This window comes from Chelmon rostratus, chromosome 7 (assembly GCF_017976325.1).
Source record: "Chelmon rostratus isolate fCheRos1 chromosome 7, fCheRos1.pri, whole genome shotgun sequence".
Lineage (NCBI taxonomy): Eukaryota > Metazoa > Chordata > Actinopteri > Chaetodontiformes > Chaetodontidae > Chelmon > Chelmon rostratus.
The window spans coordinates 19,820,217-19,842,550 of NC_055664.1; the positions used below are offsets into that span (position 1 = coordinate 19,820,217).

Consider the following 22,334-nt stretch of genomic DNA (forward strand, 5'->3'; position numbering starts at 1 on the left):
CAGGCTCAACACTGCAGAAACACACTGAACAGTAAACACTGTAAATTTATTTCCAACAAACAGTTTCATTGCATATTTACAATAAGGTATGGAGTGCAATGTCAGAAAATGAAAAGATTAAAAAAATGTATGCATTTATGTACATTAAATACTGAGTCAAAACTGGACAATATGTCCAATACTCAAAAAATAATTAGTAAAGCACAGAAGGTCACTTATACACAGAAACAGCACTCTAAAAATCATACTTCACCACCTTTATACATATTGACTTTGCAGCATAGTGGGATATATGGTATTCAAATTCACGGGTTACTCGTACATACTTGTTATCATCTGTAAATATAAGACAGGCTGATTAATTGTGCCTTATGAATCTGAGCTCATCAGCCTTTTACAGTCTGCTGCTTATTGCCTGTATAACTACAGTATATACAAAAACAAGTTTCCACTCTTCCCCATGTCAAACAAAATATGTTTATCTCATGAACAAAGATAATGTAAAGGAGTTTTGTAAAACAATTTCAGTGTACTCAGTAAAAAGTTTAAGAGTTATAAAAGAGGACTTGTCCAAAAAACAGTGAAGGAATGTAGCTTCCAGCATCTTTTGCGGTGACACTATGGACCAAATATCAATCTATATGTTTCCACAGCTTTGAAATGGTTTTACTGTATAATAAAAACATGTCAGAAAATGAGCCAGATAAGGAGCAAAAAAACAATGTTTTAATTGGAAATTAATAATAACAGTGGAAGATAAAAAATGCTATTAAGTTATAAAAAACATAAAGCGTTGCCACAAAATAATATTAAATTTACTTTGGCAAGTTGGTTGATTTGATTTTTATGTGCATCAGAGAATAATGTGCCATGTTACACCTCAAACTTCATCATTGTAGCAAGTTAACCTCAACAGTTTTTGCTTTTGTCTTGGTTCCCTCTTATCGTCTGTCTCAGCTGTCAAATGATGAATGAAGACTTGTGGCGAAAATGGCCCTGTGAAAAATAGCAGCTGGAAAATTAGTATGCAGAACTCCTTCTTTAATAGCTTCCTTTGTTCACAGTAAGACATGCAATAAATGCTGTGTATGTTTTGCAGATTTTGTTACCTCATCTGCATCGCCGTAGTCAACACCATCAGCCTGTGCTGGCCAGTTGTAGCTGGAACAAAACAAATACATAATAAAAAACAAAATCCTCCACATACTGCAGAATTAAAGACAGGGCTGCAGTTCCTACTCACTTGTTTTCACTGTGACCTTTTTTGTGGAAGCATCCACGTTTGAGGGAACGACAGATGCAGGCAGCCAAACAGAAGAAAACAATCACTGCACCAAACGACTTGAGGAAAATCCCGAGGATGTCGACGTCATCTGCGACAGGACACAGAGATGATATCAATGCCTGACGTACATCAGCACACGAGAGCCATTTTTGTTCTTGTATAATTTCTTGACATCTATTTTACATGACTGATCAGCAGATCAGCACATCAAACGTTTGCTGCGGACACCTTGAAAACTTCCTATCATCATGAGATATCTTTTCTGGCATCTGATCACATTTAATACGATAGCTTAAATAAAACTGTGGGCTCTGATGGATAGAAATAGTCACTTAATTTGACATTCTTTACACTGTATGATTAGTTAAAGAACAATCAATAATCAGTAGTGAAATCAATGTATATCTGCAGTCCAAAATGAAATGGCTTAGAAGACTGACAGGAATGACAAGACAAATGGGTTTTAAGGAAAAGCATGGTTTGGGACTGAAAAAAATACAAAGGGAAAAAACATGGTAACATGAAAGTTAAATACCAAAAACTAAATTTTCAAATTCAAACCAAAATGATTTTACTCCCCAAACAAACATGTATGTAAGCCCCCATGAACTGGTATCCAATAAAGATGAGTCTTATATCTACAAAGTTTCACAAGGTTTGAAGGGGCTGAAAAAATAAACTGGATAACCCTTTGCCTCCTGATTACCATTAAAAAAACAACTTTAAAAAGCTGTATCATTCTCCAAAAACAGTACATCAAAACCAAAGTTAACACAATATCTGCTGGAATTTCTGTCTGAAAGTCTGTCAGAGAAGTTGACAGACTTTATGACATGACTTTTACTGTCAACTGCATATTCGTTTGTTAGAGTTGATGAAAACACGATAAACATGACAGAGCAGCCGAATAGGAGGTGGATGGATGGATCTTCTATAATTTCAGATCCTTTCATGGCTCACATGACCTGTCCTGTCAACTTTCCTACTTCTAACAGATCGCCTAAGGTCATTACCCACCTTCTCAGCTGTTTCCCATTAGTCATTAATTGCTTCAGTACATTGATTACCTGCCCGCCCCGTCTAGACTTGTCAGCCAGACGTAGCAGACTTTGATGTATAGTATGTTTTTTGAATATGGCTTTGGTAGCACTCTCCACACGCATTACAGAAAGCAGCATAAGATGTGTTTTTTTTTATCGAGGAAAGTCTCAGAAATGGCCTCTGAAAACTCTGACTCAGACGTTTAGACACTCACAGACTTCCATCATTTGCGGGGGACACTGCGCATGTCCTGCATCATTCTTTGCCTGGCAGTAGTACTCCCCTGCGTCCTCCTTCCTCACTCTTCGAAATTTCTGAGGAGATATTTTTAGAAATGTTTCAGTGGAGTGACACATTGCATTGTCAACAAAATGCTAAAGGGATGTTTGACTGTGGATAAATTCTTACATTTTCGTGTTGAGACATTTTATGACTTGGGCTTGACATGTGCCCAGTACCCACGTTTGTTGAACCCCTGCCACGTGCAAGGCTTTGAAGTAAACCATAAACACATCACATTGGTCTTGAATGCAACATTATCCTTCTTTTATATTTTATCCTCCAGCTTTTGCTCAGGCTTCTTCACTGGCTATCTTTACATGCATGGATTAATCCTGCCATTAGTCATACGATGGTTAAGGGTTTTTTAGATTAAGCTGTTGACATTTACATTAGATGACTTGTAACTGAGCATCACTGATGCTAAAGAGTCCCATCCATAAACACAACAGTCAGCAACTACTTCCTCCACATTTGTCGGGGGCAGATTTTAACAGGGAGAAGATGCTGATTTCTAATAATATTCTTGTATTAACCATTAATATTGCTCATTGCCATGCTTTTAGTGACTTTGTGCAGAAGATGAAAATTCAAATAAGCAAGTATGTTTGTTCCAGTAACAGGCAAGGCTATGCTTCTGTCTTTCTCACCAGGCCTCCGGTGTCGGGGTTGATGCTGTAGGAAGAGTTGACCAACTTGGGGCTGTTTTTGGGGTCCTGAGGAAGCTCCTCGTTGTTGTGGAACCAGCGGTACTGAGGAGCAGGGAAGCCCTCGTTCTCCAGACATCGCAGCTCGGTTGACGTTCCGACAGTGACTGCCTCTGGCACGCTGCACCGTGGTACCACAGGTTTCACTGCACACCCACACACATCAGTCTTTACTTACTGATTAAACTATTGATTGATTTTTTCATGTATTTAATTCATCACTTGATGCATAAAATTCCTAAATATGACAAGTAATCATTACAAGTTAACTGAGTCTGAAATAATGACATGAAGGATTAGTCTGACATTTTGGCAAATACACTTAATTTGCTTTCTTGCCAAGAGTTAAATGAGAAGATTGATATAATATCTGTCCCTTCCATACGAAGCTAAAGCGAGAGGATGGTTAGCTTAATTCAGCATAAAGACTGGAAACATTGGAAAAAAGTTAAAACTTCACAATAAAGCATTAAATATCAAACAAGGAGCATCGTAACAAAGACAAAAGCAACAAATAGAATTTACAGAATATAATTGGCAGCAACTAAAAAGAAAAAAAAATTTTAGGGGCAAAGATAGCAAATGCTCAGTCTCTCTTGATTTTAAGTAGAGATCTGGGACCATGCAGTAGATACCTGAGAGACACAATAATTCAGAAACGTACTCATGTAGAACAGGCAATAACTAAGATTTTACATAGATTTTATATAGAATTATAGACTAAGCTAAGCTAATTTGCTGCTGGCTGCAGTTCCATATTTAAGGTACAGGTATAAGTTTGGTATTGATTTTCTCATCTATGTCTTAGCAAGACAGCTGCTAACCACATTTACCAAAATGTCAAACTATTCCTTTAAAATTTGTCTGACAACCCCCAAATCCTGAAATATTTCTTCACCATAACATAAAAACAATAGTGACTGAATTTTAGATTTCTGAAGTTCTTCTTCTGTTTAACCCACAAGATTGTAAATGTAGACGTGCTGTATGTCTGGGCGAATCATTGGCCCGTCAATGGTATCCAAGCAAACTCCCTGCTCACCATACCTCTTACTGCAAGACTAATAAGAATCTCATCAAAGTCCCTTTGATCATCAATGGCGGCCACCTCGCAGCGGTACTCTGCAGTGTCTGACCGAGTGGTGTTGAAGATCAGGATGTTGGCCGGCTCTCTGAGCTGAGCTCTGTGCTCCAAGTCCCCTTTTCAGAGAGAAAAAAGCACTTTACAATTGCTCATTCACATACACAGTGTGACTTCACAGTTCAGAAAAACAGGATTCAGTGCCAAGTTTTTTCAAGGTACCATTCATTCGCTCAGCTTTGAGTCCTGACACACTACTTTGAAATGCTGTGGTCTAACTGGTTGATGGGCTTTTCAGGAAGAGAGTTTCCAAGCAGTTTACCTGCTATCTTGTTTTGAAAGTACACATAACTGGGGACACCGTTCTTAATCTTCTTCCATTCAATCCTCGGGTTGTTCGTTGAGATGGACTCTATTAAACAGGTCAGCTCGATGGCTGTTGAGAAAACAGAAAGCATGAGAGCAAGAGGAAACATCCCAAATCACGAAAAGAAAAGCTACTTTGGCTAAATAGGTTAGAGTGATTTTCCAGCAACTTACGCTCAAACTCATTTGCCCACACAATCTTGTCCGTGGTTCGGAGGATTACCCCGAGAGATGATGGAATGTGACCTGCGGGGAAAAAAAGGAAGACACTAAACGCTGAGTAACCCTGATGGCAAACGTTTTCATTAGCAGACATTATCAGCTGGGCATGTTGCCTAATAAACAGCGGATTACAGCGATAAATATAGAACCTCAGAGAGAGTGTGAGAGCCTTTGGAATCTGAATTAGGGTCAACATATCTCATTAATTACTTCACATGTCTTACTTCACACTGTTTAAGAAGACTAGCACCTGGGGCTAAAATATGTATGTTACATGCATTTTAATGTGTAAAATGTTTGAACAGTATAGACTTCTGGCACAAACTGACTATTGAGAGGAAATGTTCTGACTTCAGTATTTGATTTGAGTCATTTATGGTGTCTAATTGGATAATAATTTGGCTGTTGATGGCATGTTGAAGGAGAGAGCAAGGTCTAAATGCTAGATTGCTGCGATAAAAATCTGAATAGAGGGACGTGTCTGTAAATATCTGGACAGTGAGACAATTTTTATTGTTCTGGCTCTACTCCACCGCACTGCATTTTAAGTGACTGAGGTTAAAGTGCTGACTCTCAGTTTTTTCTTTGAGGGTGTCTACACACCCTCAGAGTGCTGACTTTCAGTTTTTTCTTTGTGGGTGTCTACACACCCTGGAGAGCCACTGTAGGAAGACTTTTATACATAGTCCCTCCACTTTAAGGACAATGCAGCAGGACAATAACCACAAGCATACATATAAGGCAAACAATGAGTTTAGGGCCAGAGTCAATCACCTGACCGCAGTCCAACTGAGTATTTGTTTCAATTACTCAAGACCAAAGTCAAAAAACTCCTGAAAAAAAGTCACATCTCAGATGGGGCAGCAGTACCGTCATTTATAAACAAGAGATTTCCTAATAATTTATGATGACTTTACTTGAGTTTATGTTAGTTATTCTAATTCAGCATACCTTGACATCACAGAGTATCAGTTTTTTAACCACTCATTATTCTACTGAGAAGCAGAAGTCGTCTGGTTGAGGAAAAGTGCCAGAGGAAGCAAAAAAAAAAAAAAAAGACAATGCTTTCAGGCGCAAAGTGGATGGACTTGTCTGATTTCTGTCAAAAACAAATCTGACATTAGAATATGAGCATCTGCATCTCTAGTTCACTGGCTCTCACTAGTATTTGTGTGACAATGTGCCTCTGGGGGACAGCTGGGATTGGTCGATGATGTATCATTCATCAGAGCAGAGAGCTCCCATTTATTTACACCAACAAATATATTCGTACAACCTGAAACATTACGGCGTTTGAATTTTGTTTAATTTTTTTCAGTTCAGTTTTCAGTTTCTTTGCTAAATCGTGGCACTCACTTGTACTGAGGTTTGTAGAATAAATTATTTATCAAGATCCCCAAACAAAACAAATCACAGGCATAAAAATAACAGTGGGAATGTACTTAAATTCAAAGCACATTTAATCATCTGCCTTGCTTTCCCCCTGGCACAAACAACATGAGATATACTTATTTTAAGTTCCTTGCTTGAGCGCATTCCTTTAAGCAATCTGTGTTATTTCCTAAATGTCAGATTTTAATGGCAAGAGGCACAATTCACAAGTTTTATCGAATTTGGGCCAGCTGAATGCCAATTTATGTGGAAAATAAGTAAGTGCAGAGCGAGGGGTGTGCAGCAACAAATTAGGAAAATGTGAAAACTACAATTTCAGATGTACGTCTGATTTCAAATGCTGAGGAATAGTAGGCATGTTTCCACCTTCTACTTGTGCACTATACTCAACCTATTGTATCTGTGCCACTTCCAAATGCAATAATTGCTGGGTACACATGCGACTAACAGCACCCATGCAGAGTAATGAAGGCATTTCGGCTCCCAGTGGGGGCAGTATGAAGGGTTTCAAATGAAGGCTGAAATGAGATAATAACAATTATCTGAGCAGGCCTTGAATACTGCGAGACATCTCCTCCTGTTTGCCCGAGGCACTGTGCACTCCGGCTCTGAGATATTTATTTAAAGCAGCCTCACTGCCGCACGAAAGACCCTGAGATGTACAGTAGGTAGCATATAGCTGATGCTCAGCCTGAAAGTGATGAAAACATGGGTCCTGCCAAGCATCCGGTCATACAACCACAGCTGCGGACACTGATGAGATCTGACTCCCAGGTCTCAGCTTCCGTCTCTGTTGCTGACTTTCCCACCCTGTACATCAAAAGCTATTTTTAGCCCAGCTGTGACTGGACATCCTGAGAGACACAAGCTCAACCAACAAACGCTCCCTCGGCATATGCACGTACAAGGTATCGAGCCTTAAAACTACTCAGTGGAGTGCTTCATACGCGGTGGAGTGTAGAGCTGTAGGCACAATCTACAATAAAGGCACAAACTTGCTTCATACTGCAAGAAGTAAGACATGAGCTAAAATCTGCTACATCCACACAAGTATTACATTAAAAAAATACCACATACACATTAAAAACAACTCTCCTCATTTCAGGGATTACAACATGACAGTGTGTAATGTGTTATTCTAAGTTTACAGGAAATTATTAATTTAATTTGAAGTTTTGCTGAAGTCCCTTTGTTTTTGTAAAGCACTCTGTAACACTGATATAAGGCCCTTGGGGGCGACCTTTGTTGCATGTCACCCTTCCCCCTCTTGTCTCTTTGGCCAAACATTTCCAAAAAAAACAAACCAGAAAAGGTTCCATGACATAATGTTTTCTGTCCTTATTATTCGCAGTAATTAATAACTGATACTGTGGTTACGAGCTGGAGAATGGCGCATGCACACTAGAGTACCCAAAATCAAAAATGAGTGTACCAGCTGCATAAGCAGACACAGTGTTGACACGAGTCTTGAAAAAGAAAAGTAGGCCGTGGGAAAGAATAACCACGGACAATTAACGAGACAGCGTGTACCTAATTACTAATACAAGCTTAGAATAAAAGCACTCATACAACAATAGCTGGTCCCCCGGTGACACAATGTAGGCTGAAGAGAAGACAATATTTTTGAATTATGAAAAATAATCTCAGCGCTTGCTGGAAAGCAAACACCGGCTCATTTTAATCCCTCTGTTATTGCAATGCATAGACAGACGAGGTCTATAGTCGGTTGTGAGAGAAATGTGCTCTTTAATAGCCACATTCTGCAATCCTCTTATGTTCTAAATATGAAAACAACAACCCTTCCCCATCCCTGCAGCAAACAAAAATGTTGAACCAGTGCTTCTATAAAAAGCTTTTTTCCCAGACATTCCAATGCTGTCGCTGCAAATATGCTGGAGGCAGAGTCGGCCGCAAGCGACATTCTGGAGTGACTGTGTAATAACAACTAATCACTCCAGTAGATTAGTAAGAGACAGTCGTGTTGTCATAAGCACTTGAGGGAAATGTAAGAAAGGGACACATAAACTGTATTTTGCTCTTTCCAGGCCACATGAGTGACACTGGTGATGAAAAAGTCCCTAAACTGCAGGATCCCGGAGTGAATAAACCCAGAGATAGAATGAAGCTCCAGTAAGTTTAACCTGGAGATCACAAGTTTTCCAAGATACCAGATATGTGAGGCTGAACGTGGGGGAAATGTGCACAAAACATCAACAATATTTTCATTTGATGGAAAGGTGAAGCTGTCAAGAACATGGAGTCTAGGGTTTGAATATTTCACACTACAGCTGTAACGGTTAGGCAAGCATTATTGCAAGCATTTTGATAATCATTTTAGTCAAATGCAAATGATTCTCTGGTTCCAGCTTCTCAAATGTGAACATTTGCTGCTATTCTTTGTCATATATGACTTGCAAACTGGGTTTTTGCCAAATAAAACAAGCAGTATTAATACATTCCCTTTGTTTCCTTCAATCATAACAGGGATTTTCACACTATTTTTTGACATTTTATAGGTAAAATGATGAATTCATGACAAAAACAATAGAGTATATACGCAATATCATGAGCTTGGAAAAACACGATTTTTCCAACCCTCAAGCTACCTAAAAGGGAAATTTGAGGAAACTCGATGTGAAGGGTTTAACAGCCTCTTACTCCAAAATCAGAACCAGAGGAGGAAGGCCAAAACATGAATTTTGTCTTAATTTAAACACAATTATTTAAATGTATTCATCAATGTGTCCAAGTCATACTACACATGAATTAAACAATGTTAAAACTGATTAATATTCATTATTTAAACCTGAAGGCAGTCTAAAAGAATTTTAGACTACTAACATTAGTCTAAAAATGTAATTTTGATCATTTCTCCTGCCCATGTGGAGCTGCTTAAGTCACTCCATCCACAGTAATGTCAGTCCTGAATTTCAGAGTCAGGACACACAGTCAACATAATAAACGAAGCTCTGCTTGTCAGTCGCTTCGTCATTCGATCCACACTTGCAGAGAGGACCTGGATGAACCGTTCAGCAGCTACTGATGCAGTCTGTCTTTTGGAAATGACCCACTCCACCGCCAGTTCTCACCCAGCAGCAGGGTGACCTCACGCCAAGTGCACACCAGGGTGGATGCAACTTATCACCCGGCACCAGCTGCATTGATCCGCCCAAAAGGCTCCAGCTGCTGTCGGACCAAGAGCTGATGAGGCATGTCATCTCCGACATGTGACCCGCCGAGACTGATTCTTCATTTTCAGCAGATGCCCCGGCCACCGCCGTCAATCACTACATGATCACTAAAGGTCAATACACACGCGCTTATCAAATCCATCACTGGGATAGGATTAAGGCTGGTGACAGAGGCTGTATTTGAAATCTGAATAGCACACATGTTAAATGCATGGGTCTGTGGTTCTGCTGCACGGGCAATACACACAGTGCGTGTTATTTGAGATGCTCTTGCAGGCCTGTGATTTCTGGTACCCTTCATCTCAGGACTGACACGACAGGTCGCCCCCCCACCGCCATATGGTTGCCTCTTCGCTCGCCTAAAGTGCCGTTTGCTTTGTTTTCATTCTGAAAACGTCCTCACAATTAGTCGCCACAGACAAATAAACCGATGAGACGTGTCGAGGTTTTTTTTAAATGTTCCTACAGTAAAGAAATGAAGCGACACTTCGCGCTAAAACCGTTTCCTACGCTACTGCGAGCGGCTCCGGTTAGCAAACAGTACCGTTAACGTAAACTCAAACGTTACAACGTGAGGGATGCTCTTACAACTACGTCATTTTCCAGGTTTGATTTCCCACAGCAGCAACGTAACGTTATCGTTAACGGACAAATATCTAAACGACAATAAAACCCAGTAAAACACTAAAGACTAACGGCAACGCTTTCTTGACTCTTCTCAACCTGTTTATGTCAAGCTAACATCTGCTCTAACGTTAGCATGGACAGCTTCGTTACAGCGTTAGGTTTAAGTAACGGTGCGGCTGCCGTTAAGTGCACAAACGCGTTCGTCATATCGTTGTGGAAAAAGGGAAAATAACTTACCGAGGCTGGTGTAAAGGAAAAAACAAGCCACGAGTCGCGCAATCGCCATCTTTGCAGCGTCTAATTTATCGGGTCCAGTGGCACACACTCAGCACCTCTGAGAGGTATGAGGATGAGGGCAGAACAGACTGGTGGATGTTGCCATCGACGTGTTTCCATAGCTACAAGAGCCGAGCTGAGGGAGCCCTCAACTGTGTCTTACAGGCGAGAGGCGGGGCCAAATATGTACTCCTCCTCCAAAAGAGGTAGTGGAGGAAGGATTCTTAGTAATCTTATTCTCTCAGTTCCACACTGTAAAAATACTCCATTACAAGTGAAAATATTTTCATTATGGATTGATCTGTTGATTATTTTCTCAATAAATCGATTGATTGTTTGGTTTGTAAAAATTCATACAATACAACTGATGCCCAGATCCCAAAGTGACACCTTCACAATGCTTGTTTTTGTTATTGAAATACTTGAAAGGAAAAGCAGCAAATCCTCCCATTCGAGAAGCTGGAACCATAAAATGTTTTTTACATGAAAAATTAGCAAATGATCGAAATAGTTGCCAATTAATTTACTAATCATTTCAGCCATACCTGTACATTTTCATATGCTTACTATGTTAAATACTGAATTTGTAAAGTGACTAAAGCTGTCAAATAATTGCAGTGGAGTTAAGGGTACAATATTGCCCTCTGACTTGTATTGGAGTATATAGAAGAATAAACTGGTATGAGATTGAAATACCCAGATAAGGTTCAAGCACCAGAAATGTGTACTTAAGTGCAGTACTTGAGTAAATGTACTTAATTACATTTCACCACTGTCCAAAACACACATAACCCTGAATGTGCTGTCGTGGGAAAGTGTCGACCTACAGCCTCTAGTGGTTCTGTGGGAGTTTAAAGGACTATACCAAAGATTTTGTGCATTTTATTTCCATTTACTAATCACATACTAAATCAAATAACACTTAACATAACAACTTACATTACTTACATTAACTTAAATTACATGCGAAATCACTCTGCTGTATTTCTTTCACAAGTGCACCATAGAACCACAGCCCAAAATATAAATGTGTGACATTAAAATGGCTGTTTTGGCTGTTGGAGAGCTGTGATCAAAAGTGTGAGAAAATAGTTCTGCTTTGTTGCTTGGATGCTATACTGTGAATACTGAGGTGATCTGTGGTGCTCAAAACATATTTGATTGCCAACAGGCTTACAGTTTTGTTTCTGGCTCCTGTGCGAAGAAGTTATAACCAAATAAATTAGTTTGAATCACAGAATGACTTTGTGTTTCTGAGATAAAAATAAGTAAATGTTAAGGAGAACTTTAAGTACTCCTTCACATTATGTCTTGGAAATCTGTGGCTCCAATAAGTAAATATTCTTTCATATCCATGAGCTATCTTTTTTCTTCTTTTTTTTGACTCAAATGAATAATAATAAATGATAAAATAGAATATATACGCTTCCATTGTTTGGTTAAGTGTTTTTTAGGACCATAAAAGTTGCTCACATACTGCTAAATATGCTGGAGCCTTCAAATGTGCATGTATCTGTTTTAAAAGGTTGTTTGCCTGTAAGACCATACTGAGGGCTAGTGTACTAAATACACTACACTACAAGGGCATCAGGGCGGAAGATGGATTGCACAGACAGGAAATGCCTGTGCATCATAGTGTCAGGCATTGATCTCTAAAGTCAACATACATTTCTCCTTTGGGCCAATGCTCATTTCCAGTCCTTCATTGAAACAAATATCACCAAGTCATCATAAAAATCACTGATTGTGCAAAATGGAAAAAAGTAATGAAAAGATAAGATAAATTCAATGAAGGGCTAAGCAGACTTTTTTTTGCAAGAGCAGAATTTTACACAGAAGTAGCTGCATCCTCTGTAACTAGGTCTCTGCTGCTGACATCAAAGGGACCCTTCTATGATTGAATGAATTTATATGTATTTATTTCCATAGCTCACATATAGCAGCTGATTGGATTCCTGCAAATAAACAGCAGGTGGCAGCGTAAAACCAGGCATCAGTGCAGCTGTCAGTAGGTTAGACACAGTGAAATAACATCACCATCTTATGTAAAAGTATGAACAGTAATGATATTCACACAATATGTAGTCAGTTTAGTGATACTTTAGAAAGCTTGTCATAAGGAGTATATCTGTTTTATTGTTATTGTATATTATATACAATACAATACATCTTCTTAATCACAGAAAACATGAACTGCATTTAAAAACCATCACAACTGAAAACTGTACTCACAGATTCATGTGTGTGATGTCTGAATAAAACCTCTTGATCCATACGCAAAAATATATATTTTTTTTAAAAAAGGGCAAATTAAAAGAACTTTTGGCCCTCTGTGAATCCTCCTGCAGCATCAGACCACACTGCTGCCCTTCCACCGTTGCAGTGTTGGTAGTATATGTTGCTAGGCAATCATTCCTCTGTTGCAAGGCCCTTCTGGCTGCCCTTTGTTACATCTCATTGAAAACAGTACATTTCCATTGTTTCACAGATGCAGTGACACTAGAAAGAAATATTCTGGTTTGTAATGCTGTTTTTTTTCTCTCTTGCTGAGAACAGACCTGAGCAGCTTGTTGTTGTCACAATTTCAAAACAGGGACATTTGCATCACACCTGAATGTGATCATGGGGAGGGGGGGGGTCTGCGTAGAAAATGTTCAGCTTGTTTGAACCTCAGTCAGTCGAGGTGAATCTCATTCGGAGCCAAACTGGCGGTGCCATCACTGTAACACAGTGAGTCATATTCCAGGTGTTGCTTATTGACACCTTCATTTCCTGTGGTGCGTCGATGAAGTTTGACCGGTTTGTTTGCATCTTTTGCGCTGTGAATGTATATTTTCCACGATATGAAGAACGCACTGCAGTTGGTTTTCAAGATTTAATATCCACTCGTCTATCCAGTCTCAAACCCATGAGCCCTGTTCCTGTAAGCTTGACAGACAGGTCTAACACCAGCCGAGCTATTTAAGGTGTGCACTGTGTTGAAATAAGCGCAGGATATGAAAGCGTATCAGCCTGCATCATTATGCAAAACACAGCGAAATGAAACAGCACATTTTTTCGACATAAAAGAAGATTATAACACTCAGGTGCTGCAGGTTGAATAAATGAAAGTAGTTTATATTCTTTCTCATAAACGGCGACATCTACAGTACATCAAGAAACATAATGCAGAGCCTGTCACTGTATTATTGGACCAATAAAATAACTGTTGTTGGGGTTTGTTAGTGCAAAATGTGGACAAAAGGCTCATAAACAAGAAGGATTTTCAGGATTTGCTTATTTTTATACAGTCTACAACATCTACATACTGTATTTTACATGCTAATGTATTGTTTATTTTTCCCCTGAAATTTAGTCAAATGAAAGCCAGTTTCCTTCACATATGAATAAAAAATAAAAGGTAATTCCTCTAATGCTCCACCTGCAGACTGCCATCTCTTAGCTGCTGGATTCTGGGAGTTATAGCAGAACACAGAGCACGCAGTCTGCAGTAGATCAGCCAGTAAATTTGTTTTTATTATTACATTATAGAGTTCTGCAATGAACCCGCAATGATTTTGTGTTTATCTCCAGTCAAACATTAGGGGAGATGTTAAAGAACATACGGAGTGGAAACCTGGCATCGCAGCTCATACTGGTGCATGCTGATGTGAGCTTTTGTAATACACGATCTCTGCACTTCAAGATTAATGATGGCACTCCAAGTCTTAAGTGATTCAAAGAAATGCTAATGTACACTATATATGGCAGCATATTGGTCATAATTGTAACAGTTTCTTTGACGGATATTCTTATCTCTGAGTAACCTTCTGTGAGTGTCAAAATCCTGCTCTTTGAAGGTTCCCACAGAGCTCCAAACCCCCTTTTTGCGGCTATTATTAGTGTGCATGTAAAGACATTTCCTTTCCTGCTAATATTCCTGCTACTTATTGTTCTTTTCCCACTAACGCTGTAATCTAATTCCTTCTTTAAGATGTAGTCTGCATCCCGACTTAAAACTGCAGAGGTTCCTCGGGATGTGTGCGTGCTATTTTTGGCCTCTGCTCTTCAGAGTTTTATTTTACATGCAGAAGATGCAGCTGGCACACATTCGTCTGTAGCTTTCGTTAAAAAGGCGCAGCCAGAAAGTGTCAGCGGGGCTCCTCGGAGCAGGAGTGGGGCTTAAAGAAGCAGCTCGAGGTTCAGACGGGGAAGTGGCTCTAAGGTTCCCAGACACGACAATCAGAGAGAAAAAGCTGAAGAACAGAGCCGGAGAGGGCAAAGTTTCACATCACGGTGGCTGAGTGACTTAGAGATGTGTCCATTAAGATGGGAGTCAGAGGGGTTTCTCTTTGGTTTCTTGAATTTACAGCATGAATAATTTTACTTGAAAGCCCTTTTTGACAATAATCACACTGAGACATTCTACTAAAAGATATTAAATATATAGTTCATATATGCTATTCCATTTAACTCGAATCCTGATCTTTGTTAGTGGGACAATTTTTAGACCTTTGTTTAAAGTCCAGTTTGTAAATAGGCATTTCAGTACATTTGTCATCTAACTAGGTCAGTAATCATGCAGCATCCTCAGCACTGGGCTGTAAATATACAGCATGTCCAACCTAATTAAATGCTACATGCTAAATTATAGCTTTATAGTACATGCAGTAGTTTCTTCCTTTCATCTTTAGCCCTGATGTAATTTGAGGTATTGTTACTTTTACTCAAGTCTGAGTCTAGCACCTGATTACTTCTTCCACCACTGCTCTTTTTAAATGATGTCGTCTCATTTTATGAGATTGTTACCTTTTAGTTGGCACATCCATTGCATGGTTTTCAAATAAAAAAAACTGACCCTGCCACAACCCCATTTTAAACGCTCTTAAACCCCCTGTAAATAAATAGATTAAGCTTCAGCAAGAGCCAAGATGCCAGACACTTACGCATGACAATTAATGATCTGCTGAAACAGTCTCTTTCGCTCTATATCGTTTAATAATTTGCTGTCAGTGTTCATCTGATCTCTGTATTGGTTTATGCTCAGTTTGAGGCAGTGCCTGTGAGGCCAAATCTGCCTCGAAGTGTCAATATCGCAGAGAACGTGAGATCTGAATTATGTCACATGTCACATGTCATGACCAGCACTCAGTGATGGAAGAAGTATTCAGATCCTATATTTAAGTAAAAGTAGCAATACTACACAAAATTACAAGTAAAAGCCCTGCATTCACAGTAAAAGTACAGCATTGTTTGCAATTGTACTTCAATTGTCAAGTACTGAATACTTTATTCATTATACAGAATGGAACCGGTCGGAAATAAATCATATCATTGGCTGATTATTGAATTCATGTGTAAGCTTAGTTAATTTTAACTACTTCATACTGGTGACTAATTATAATGCGTCATATTTTACAAACTGATCATATCATCTTTAAAATCTTGATTAATGTAATATATAGCTGGAAAATAATTGCAGTGGAGTAAAAGTACAATATCTCCCTCTGGTTAACAGTGGAGTTACGGCTTAAATGGCTGCAGTGCTAGTTGTAGTTCATGGTGTTATGTGGCGCTAACCTGTACGTCAGGTGTACCGTCAGGTGATCCAGTCATGTAATGCAAAATGGTTATTTGACTTATTTGTTCCCAAACTAAGAAGCTCGATGCAATGATCAGACAGAGGGGTGATAGCACAACTGTAAGTCATCTCCTTGGTTACCACCAAGTTAAATAAGCAGCCAATCAAGTGAGGTTAGATCAACTTTACATACCCTAAGCCTAAAGCCTAAGACTAAGTATTCAGCTGTAAGTGAAAGTACTAATGTCATGCTGAGAAAGTACTCCACTACCTCCTGCATTCAGAACCTTACTTAAGTAAAAATATCTAAGTATTATTAGGAAAATGTACATAAAGCATCAACAGTAAAAAAAAAAAAAACTCATTGTGCAGTAAAACTGTCAGTGTTTTACTCTTATATATCTGATGTTTTTGGATTAAATTACTGCTGTACTTGACTGCTAGTACTTGAGTAAATGTACATCAATCACGTGTAGCAGGTCCAGTGTCATGGTCTCCATGTGAACTGTTCCTTCATCGCCACCTTCTCCCTCCGGTGAGTCATCCCCCCATCAGATATTAAGCATACCGTGGGTACGATAGCGTGTTACATGATTAGATATGTCACATGTCTGTGCATCATTTAGGATTGACACTGCCAGTACAGCTCCTCACCTTTTCTCTTCATACATTTTCTGATGGAAATTACAGGCAAAGACATTTAAATGTGATCACAGTTACAGTCTGAGTCTGACTGAGCCAGTAAATGTAATCACTGGGTATAACTATTAGCAGGTTATTAGTGACAGTTTTAATTCTGCTGTAATAATAACTCTCTCCAAGAAACAGTCTAACCTCAATACAGCAGTATTAACCACTTGGGAATAGACTGAACTGATCAGCTGGCTGGCAGGCTGAATCCGTTTGCGTTGCCAAGCACTGCAGAAAGTTTCTATATTGGTCGCAATGGGATTAACTCTCTGAAAGTGATCACAAGTCGAAAAACAATAACAGCCTAACTATGCCCTCTCTGACACACAGACAGATTCTCCCCTCGGCCACAGAAAATTGAACTTATTCCTTCTCGCCAAAGAGATACTGTCGACAGAGTTTCAGCGAGGCTAAATGGCGCTGGGATGCTACAGAGCACATCACAAGGGTTAGAAATTAGCAGCGACCGCATCTACAGCTCAATTAGCACTGTGTGTATTAATAGATTTCACAAGTGAGCTGAAAGACGGCATGATGCACAAGAGAAACTTGATGATTTCAGTGTGATAAAGGGAGCAGGCAGCTTTAAATTAAGATGTTTGCTTAACTGTCACGTTGCGCAACTGTGCTGTTGCTTGGAATAGTAATTACTGGCTGTATTTAACCAAACAGGAGCACTTTTTCTGTACATCTGTTGAGAAATATGTGAAACTGTGGGAATCGTGCATGTGACCTCCACCTGCATTGGCCTGAACATCATGTTTTAACGTTTGCGAGTGCGACCCAGTTGAGGGAGTGCAGCTATGGTGTGGAAATAGTCAGAAAGTGAATGATGAATCCTGAAGTGAGTCAGATTCTGTTGCAGTTCAGTGTGCTAAAAAAGATGGAGGGTGGCGCTTCACGAATCCCAAGTTTCCCCCCACAGATCCACCCTTCAGGTGGGTCGTTCACAGACTCCGCTGATGACCAGCGAACGTGACAAGTGATTCTCGTCTGAGGGGAAGTGCGGAGAGTGAAAGTGACTTTTTGAGGCCCAAAGCCCTCCTGCCGACGCAATGCACGTGGCATGCAAATCTGACTGAGGGAGAAAAAGAGATACAGTAGCGTCTGTGAAGCTGAGTTCACGAAATGACACTGAACTGTCTCTGTCAGCACTTTGAGGGCAAATTTAGACATCACAAGCAGCAAAAAAAGTGAAAAAACAGTGAATAAGTTGCAAGTAAATTCATCGACTTAACTTAACTGACCTGTTTAAAGCATAATACTGCCATTTTAATGGCATCTTTAATTAAATGAGACTTTCTTATGCAGATTTAAATTTCACATACTCAGGTTGCGAAAGCTTGCAACACCTTACTCCGATTCACTTTGGCTGTTGATTGCTTTGTAAAGGTGAAATGTGTCGGTGCTGGCAGCTGACGTCAGCGCCAACAAAAGAAAGAGAAATTAGCAATTTGTATCAAAGGGACACTCCTGCAGGATAAGGACGGCGGTCGGGTGAGACAGTTTATGTGGTGGCTATCATGTCAAAACATTTCATGTTGCGGCATCACAGTTTAAAAAAAAAAAACTGGACTCCAAAACCATTTTTTAAGGGTTAGTTTGGTTCACCTGGCATCAGGTTTCACTAGGACACATGGGAAATCTCTCAAGGTCTCCTGCACCTCACTTCAAAAGCAGCTGTGATGTGCTATCGAGGCTATGATTAAATTATGAAAATGCTACAAGAGATGACCTCTTTTCATAAGAGCCATACGTATTCTTTATTGATTGCATTAGGCTGCTTCTTTTATTTTTGGCCTCAGTTGTATGTTGTTCTTCAAAGCCAAATTAGATACTGTTATCTACAATTTATCAGTTCCTGCTCACAGTTTAGCCTCATACATGAGGATTTTTTTCCTACTTACTGTTCATGCTCTGTATATCTGAGCGTATTCATATCTGCCCCTTACTGTTTAGTCTACCACGATACAAACTACACTTAAAAAGCTTTTTGCACTTCTGGTTAGATGCTAAACTGCATTGCATTGTCTCAGTACTTGTACTCTATGCAATGACAATAAAGTTGAATATAAAGTAATCCAATTTACAGCTGCTGTATCAAAAACAAAAAAAAAGACAAAGAAAATTTGGTCCAAATCACATCATGGAGAAATGTTAACACCCCATTTCTCAACATTGTCCAAAATAATAATAATAATAAAATAATAAACCCAATTTTGTCTGCCGTGTAAAGCACTGCTGACCACTACTGGTCAAAAGCATGAATTATACTTTGATGCAGTGTGAGACTATAAGGACATACAGAGCTTGTAAAACACCATAAAGAGACATGCAGCAGAACATCTGTGCAGCAGCTGGCGTGCACGACATCTTGTTCGGTGCAGGCAGGTCCGTCAGCTGCAGGCTGACGTACTGATGCTGGATGGGGCCCTCAGTGTACACATCCATATGTCTCTGTCACTGAAGCATCTGAGTCTGTGGGAGCGTTCGGGTCGTTGCTCAGTCACACCGATGTATGGATTTTCACCACATGGGAATAAAGGAGCAGCGCAGGAACTCACTTCGGTGTTGGTTGAACATTGTGGATCACGAATGCCACAATCGTGTTACTTCCCCCAGTTTGCTGTCGAGAACATAAAGTGAAGACATCAAAGAGCTCCCTGCTCACAGCAGTGACAGACTGAGAAGATCCCACTGGACAATGACCCTAAAAATAAACCAATGTGCTGCACTTGAGGACAAATCTTTTAATTTTTCATCCCATTATTTTTGGCAGAGCATCTGAAACACAGCATATAAAGCGATTCTGATCGTACCATGTTGCAGCACTTGTCTGAAATGAAGCTTCTGCTTAACAGAAGACCAAACAGTAACTTTTAATTCTACCATATAGCCACAAAAATAAGAGGCAAAGCAAAGTTAACCCCTCTCTGGTCTTTTTAGTTTCAGATCCATGGAGCTTCATATTTACAGTGCATCCTTGTAGCAGCTTTGAAAACAGCAGGGACCATTAATGGGATAAATCCTTTTTCTAATCAGGGAGAGGCTGGAAGTTCAAACACGAACATGAAACTCAGCAAAAGAGAAGCCCGATGAATCGCGCACGTAAAAGAGGATGTGAGCGTTTTCTGCCAAAATAATCCCAAAGTTGTTTTTGTGGACAGCGGCTCTGGTCCCTGGTGTGTTTAAACTGTAGAAACATTTCATGTTCCCTCGCTGCCCTTTGGTAGCTCAGCCATCCCCAGGCTCCCCCAACAGAGCAGCGAATAATAGTTTGGTTGCATAACAGATTATCTTAACTGTCCTTATCTTTCCTCTAGTAAATCAAATTCTATCATGGCCAAGTCTCTCCTGTGGTTTGTGAAGCAAATGCCATTATGTCATGAGCGTGTCACTGTGGAAACAGACTTTACGGCTCACGCCACTGACGGTGGAAGCCTACAGTGCGTTCGGGTGTTGTGTCAGCACTTCTGTAACTTTAGGTGAGGGTTGGAGGGGGGCGCGTAGGTACTGTGACCTTGTTTTGTCATGCAGCAGCCGCAGCACGCTCTCGCGCACCTCGCCTGACGGTGATTGTGGGAATCTGACGAATGCGCCACCTTTAAAACAGCTTGGTCACTGACAGAAACAATTCCTCCGTCTCTGTGGAGTGTAAAACACCCTGTTTGGTCACACAGCTGTATGAACAACTTCCTGCCACTCACTGATTGATAATTAGCATCCGTAACTCATGACTCATACCTTCAGTCGTATGTGTCACTGACTCTTCAGCTGAGTAAAGCTCAAGCTGCTCTCTTACAGGCACTCTTGTTAGAGCAGGTTCAGCCTCAGCACTGGATCTCCCATCTCTACCTGCCTGCACTGAAACGTGTACAGAACTGTATGTATGTATGTGGCCCAGCTGGGGCGGAGGCACTCACAGAGCTGAGCAGCATCACTCAGATGTTGTCTCATCCTGAACAGATCATTACTCTGTTTGTGTATGAAGCTGGTTTTGTTCTCACAGTCGTGAAGTTCAACAAGATTCTTGCAGTTTGAGCTGTTTTAAGAGGCCTGAAGTTGTAAAGCCACCCAGAATTTCACAATAAGAGCACAAATTAGAGAAAACAACAGAACATTTTCGTTGGTGTTTTTCTTAGTTTATCGTCCTGTTAATCTTCTGGCAGCCCCTCAGAAAAACGAACATGAACGAACATAACAAATGCAAATGCTTTCATACGGCGCACAAGGGGGGGGGGGGGGGGGGGGGGGGTGTCACTGACTCGTTTGATGAGTGTGAAAATGATGTGAATCATATGTTTCACAGTCACCAGATCACAACCTGACGCCTGTGAGGGATGTTGGAGCGGCGTGTGCAACGGCGCCATCGCCCAAACAGCCAATGAGGGAATATGTCATGGCGCTCGACCCTCCAGCAGAGTTTCAGAGGCTTCAGACTACGCGTCAAGCCGCGTTCGAGCTGTTCTGGCAGCTCGTGGTTGGCCAGTTGTGTCACTTTTTGATTAATCTGGCACCTCATCTGTATTTAATGCGGCGGAAATGAACGTCTTAAGTGAGAGAAAGGATAATGATGACAAAAATGTGTCTTTGAGAATATTTAATAAAGGGTTTTGAGAGCAAATGCAGAGTCACACTTGAGTATGGATCAGAGCAGTATTCTGAACTGACCATAAGATGGGAAAGAGGAACCAAGCAAGAGCACGACCAGATCGGTTTTGTGGTCAGGTGTTGGGGTGCAGCTGGGGTGCACAGCTATAATGAGAAAAAAGGAGTTGTTTGTACCATTAGAAGTGCATGATTGAAACTTGCTGTAGTAAGTGAAATGCATTAAAACAAGAAGTACAGAAAGGGACATTATGATAAGTGAAATAGTAATTTTTCCATCACATTTAATATGCTTTTACACATGCGAGCAAAGCTGCAAGTTGAGGACTGCCCATTGAATCCCAGTCAAAACCGAGCTGGTGGAGCTGGTTGCAAAATTGACATGAAAATGTCCAAATGTGTTTCGTAAATGTTACTCAGCTGGATTTTACTGCAGGACTAAAACGGGCTGCAGGAAAGAAAATGGAGAATGTCTTTTATTCTTAGTCACCGTTTTAGATTTTCTTTGATTTCAGACATGACAGTCCCCCAAAAAACACGGAGGGGAGGAGGAGGGGAGGAGACAGACAGACAGACAGACAGACGCAAATGCCGAGACCAAAATGTGAGAAATTCTGCTGAAGATTCGCAAAACACGGTCCCGAGACCAGCCGTCCTCTCGCGTGACAGATCACCTATAGTATGTTTATCTCCCAGGAACACACGGCAGCCGGTGCGAGCGGAGATCTGAGCTGATGTCGAGCGGCCGGGGGCGCACAGGCGGGTTATGATTCCTCTGTGGTCATGCATGTAGAAAACAGAGGGAGTGAATATGAGGCAGCCTTATCAGCGCTAACCATGCCTGCGCAGTGGGCAGCGCGAAGGAGCTGCATCCTCGCGGCCGTCGAGGAAAGAAACCCCCCCCCCCAAAAAAAAAAATACAAAAAAAAAAGCAGCAAACAGGCAGAACTGTGTTGCATCTGTCGCCACACCCATCACATGAACCAGATACGGCAGAAAAAAGGAGCGT

The 22,334-nt window shown here is 40.5% G+C and overlaps 1 protein-coding gene across 1 annotated transcript; it reads right to left on the reverse strand.

The window, feature by feature from the left end:
- Positions 1-54: 54 nt before the first annotated feature.
- On the reverse strand, positions 55-10,539 carry jam3a (junctional adhesion molecule 3a). Its single transcript, XM_041941233.1, has 9 exons — positions 10,429-10,539; positions 4,934-5,005; positions 4,716-4,829; positions 4,360-4,512; positions 3,256-3,458; positions 2,541-2,640; positions 1,244-1,373; positions 1,110-1,161; positions 55-996 (listed from the first exon to the last, which is right to left on the reverse strand). Exons 1-9 carry the CDS (start codon positions 10,475-10,477, stop codon positions 961-963), a joined length of 909 nt encoding a protein of 302 aa, XP_041797167.1. The 5' UTR covers positions 10,478-10,539; the 3' UTR covers positions 55-960.
- Between the last annotated feature and the right edge of the window lie 11,795 nt (positions 10,540-22,334).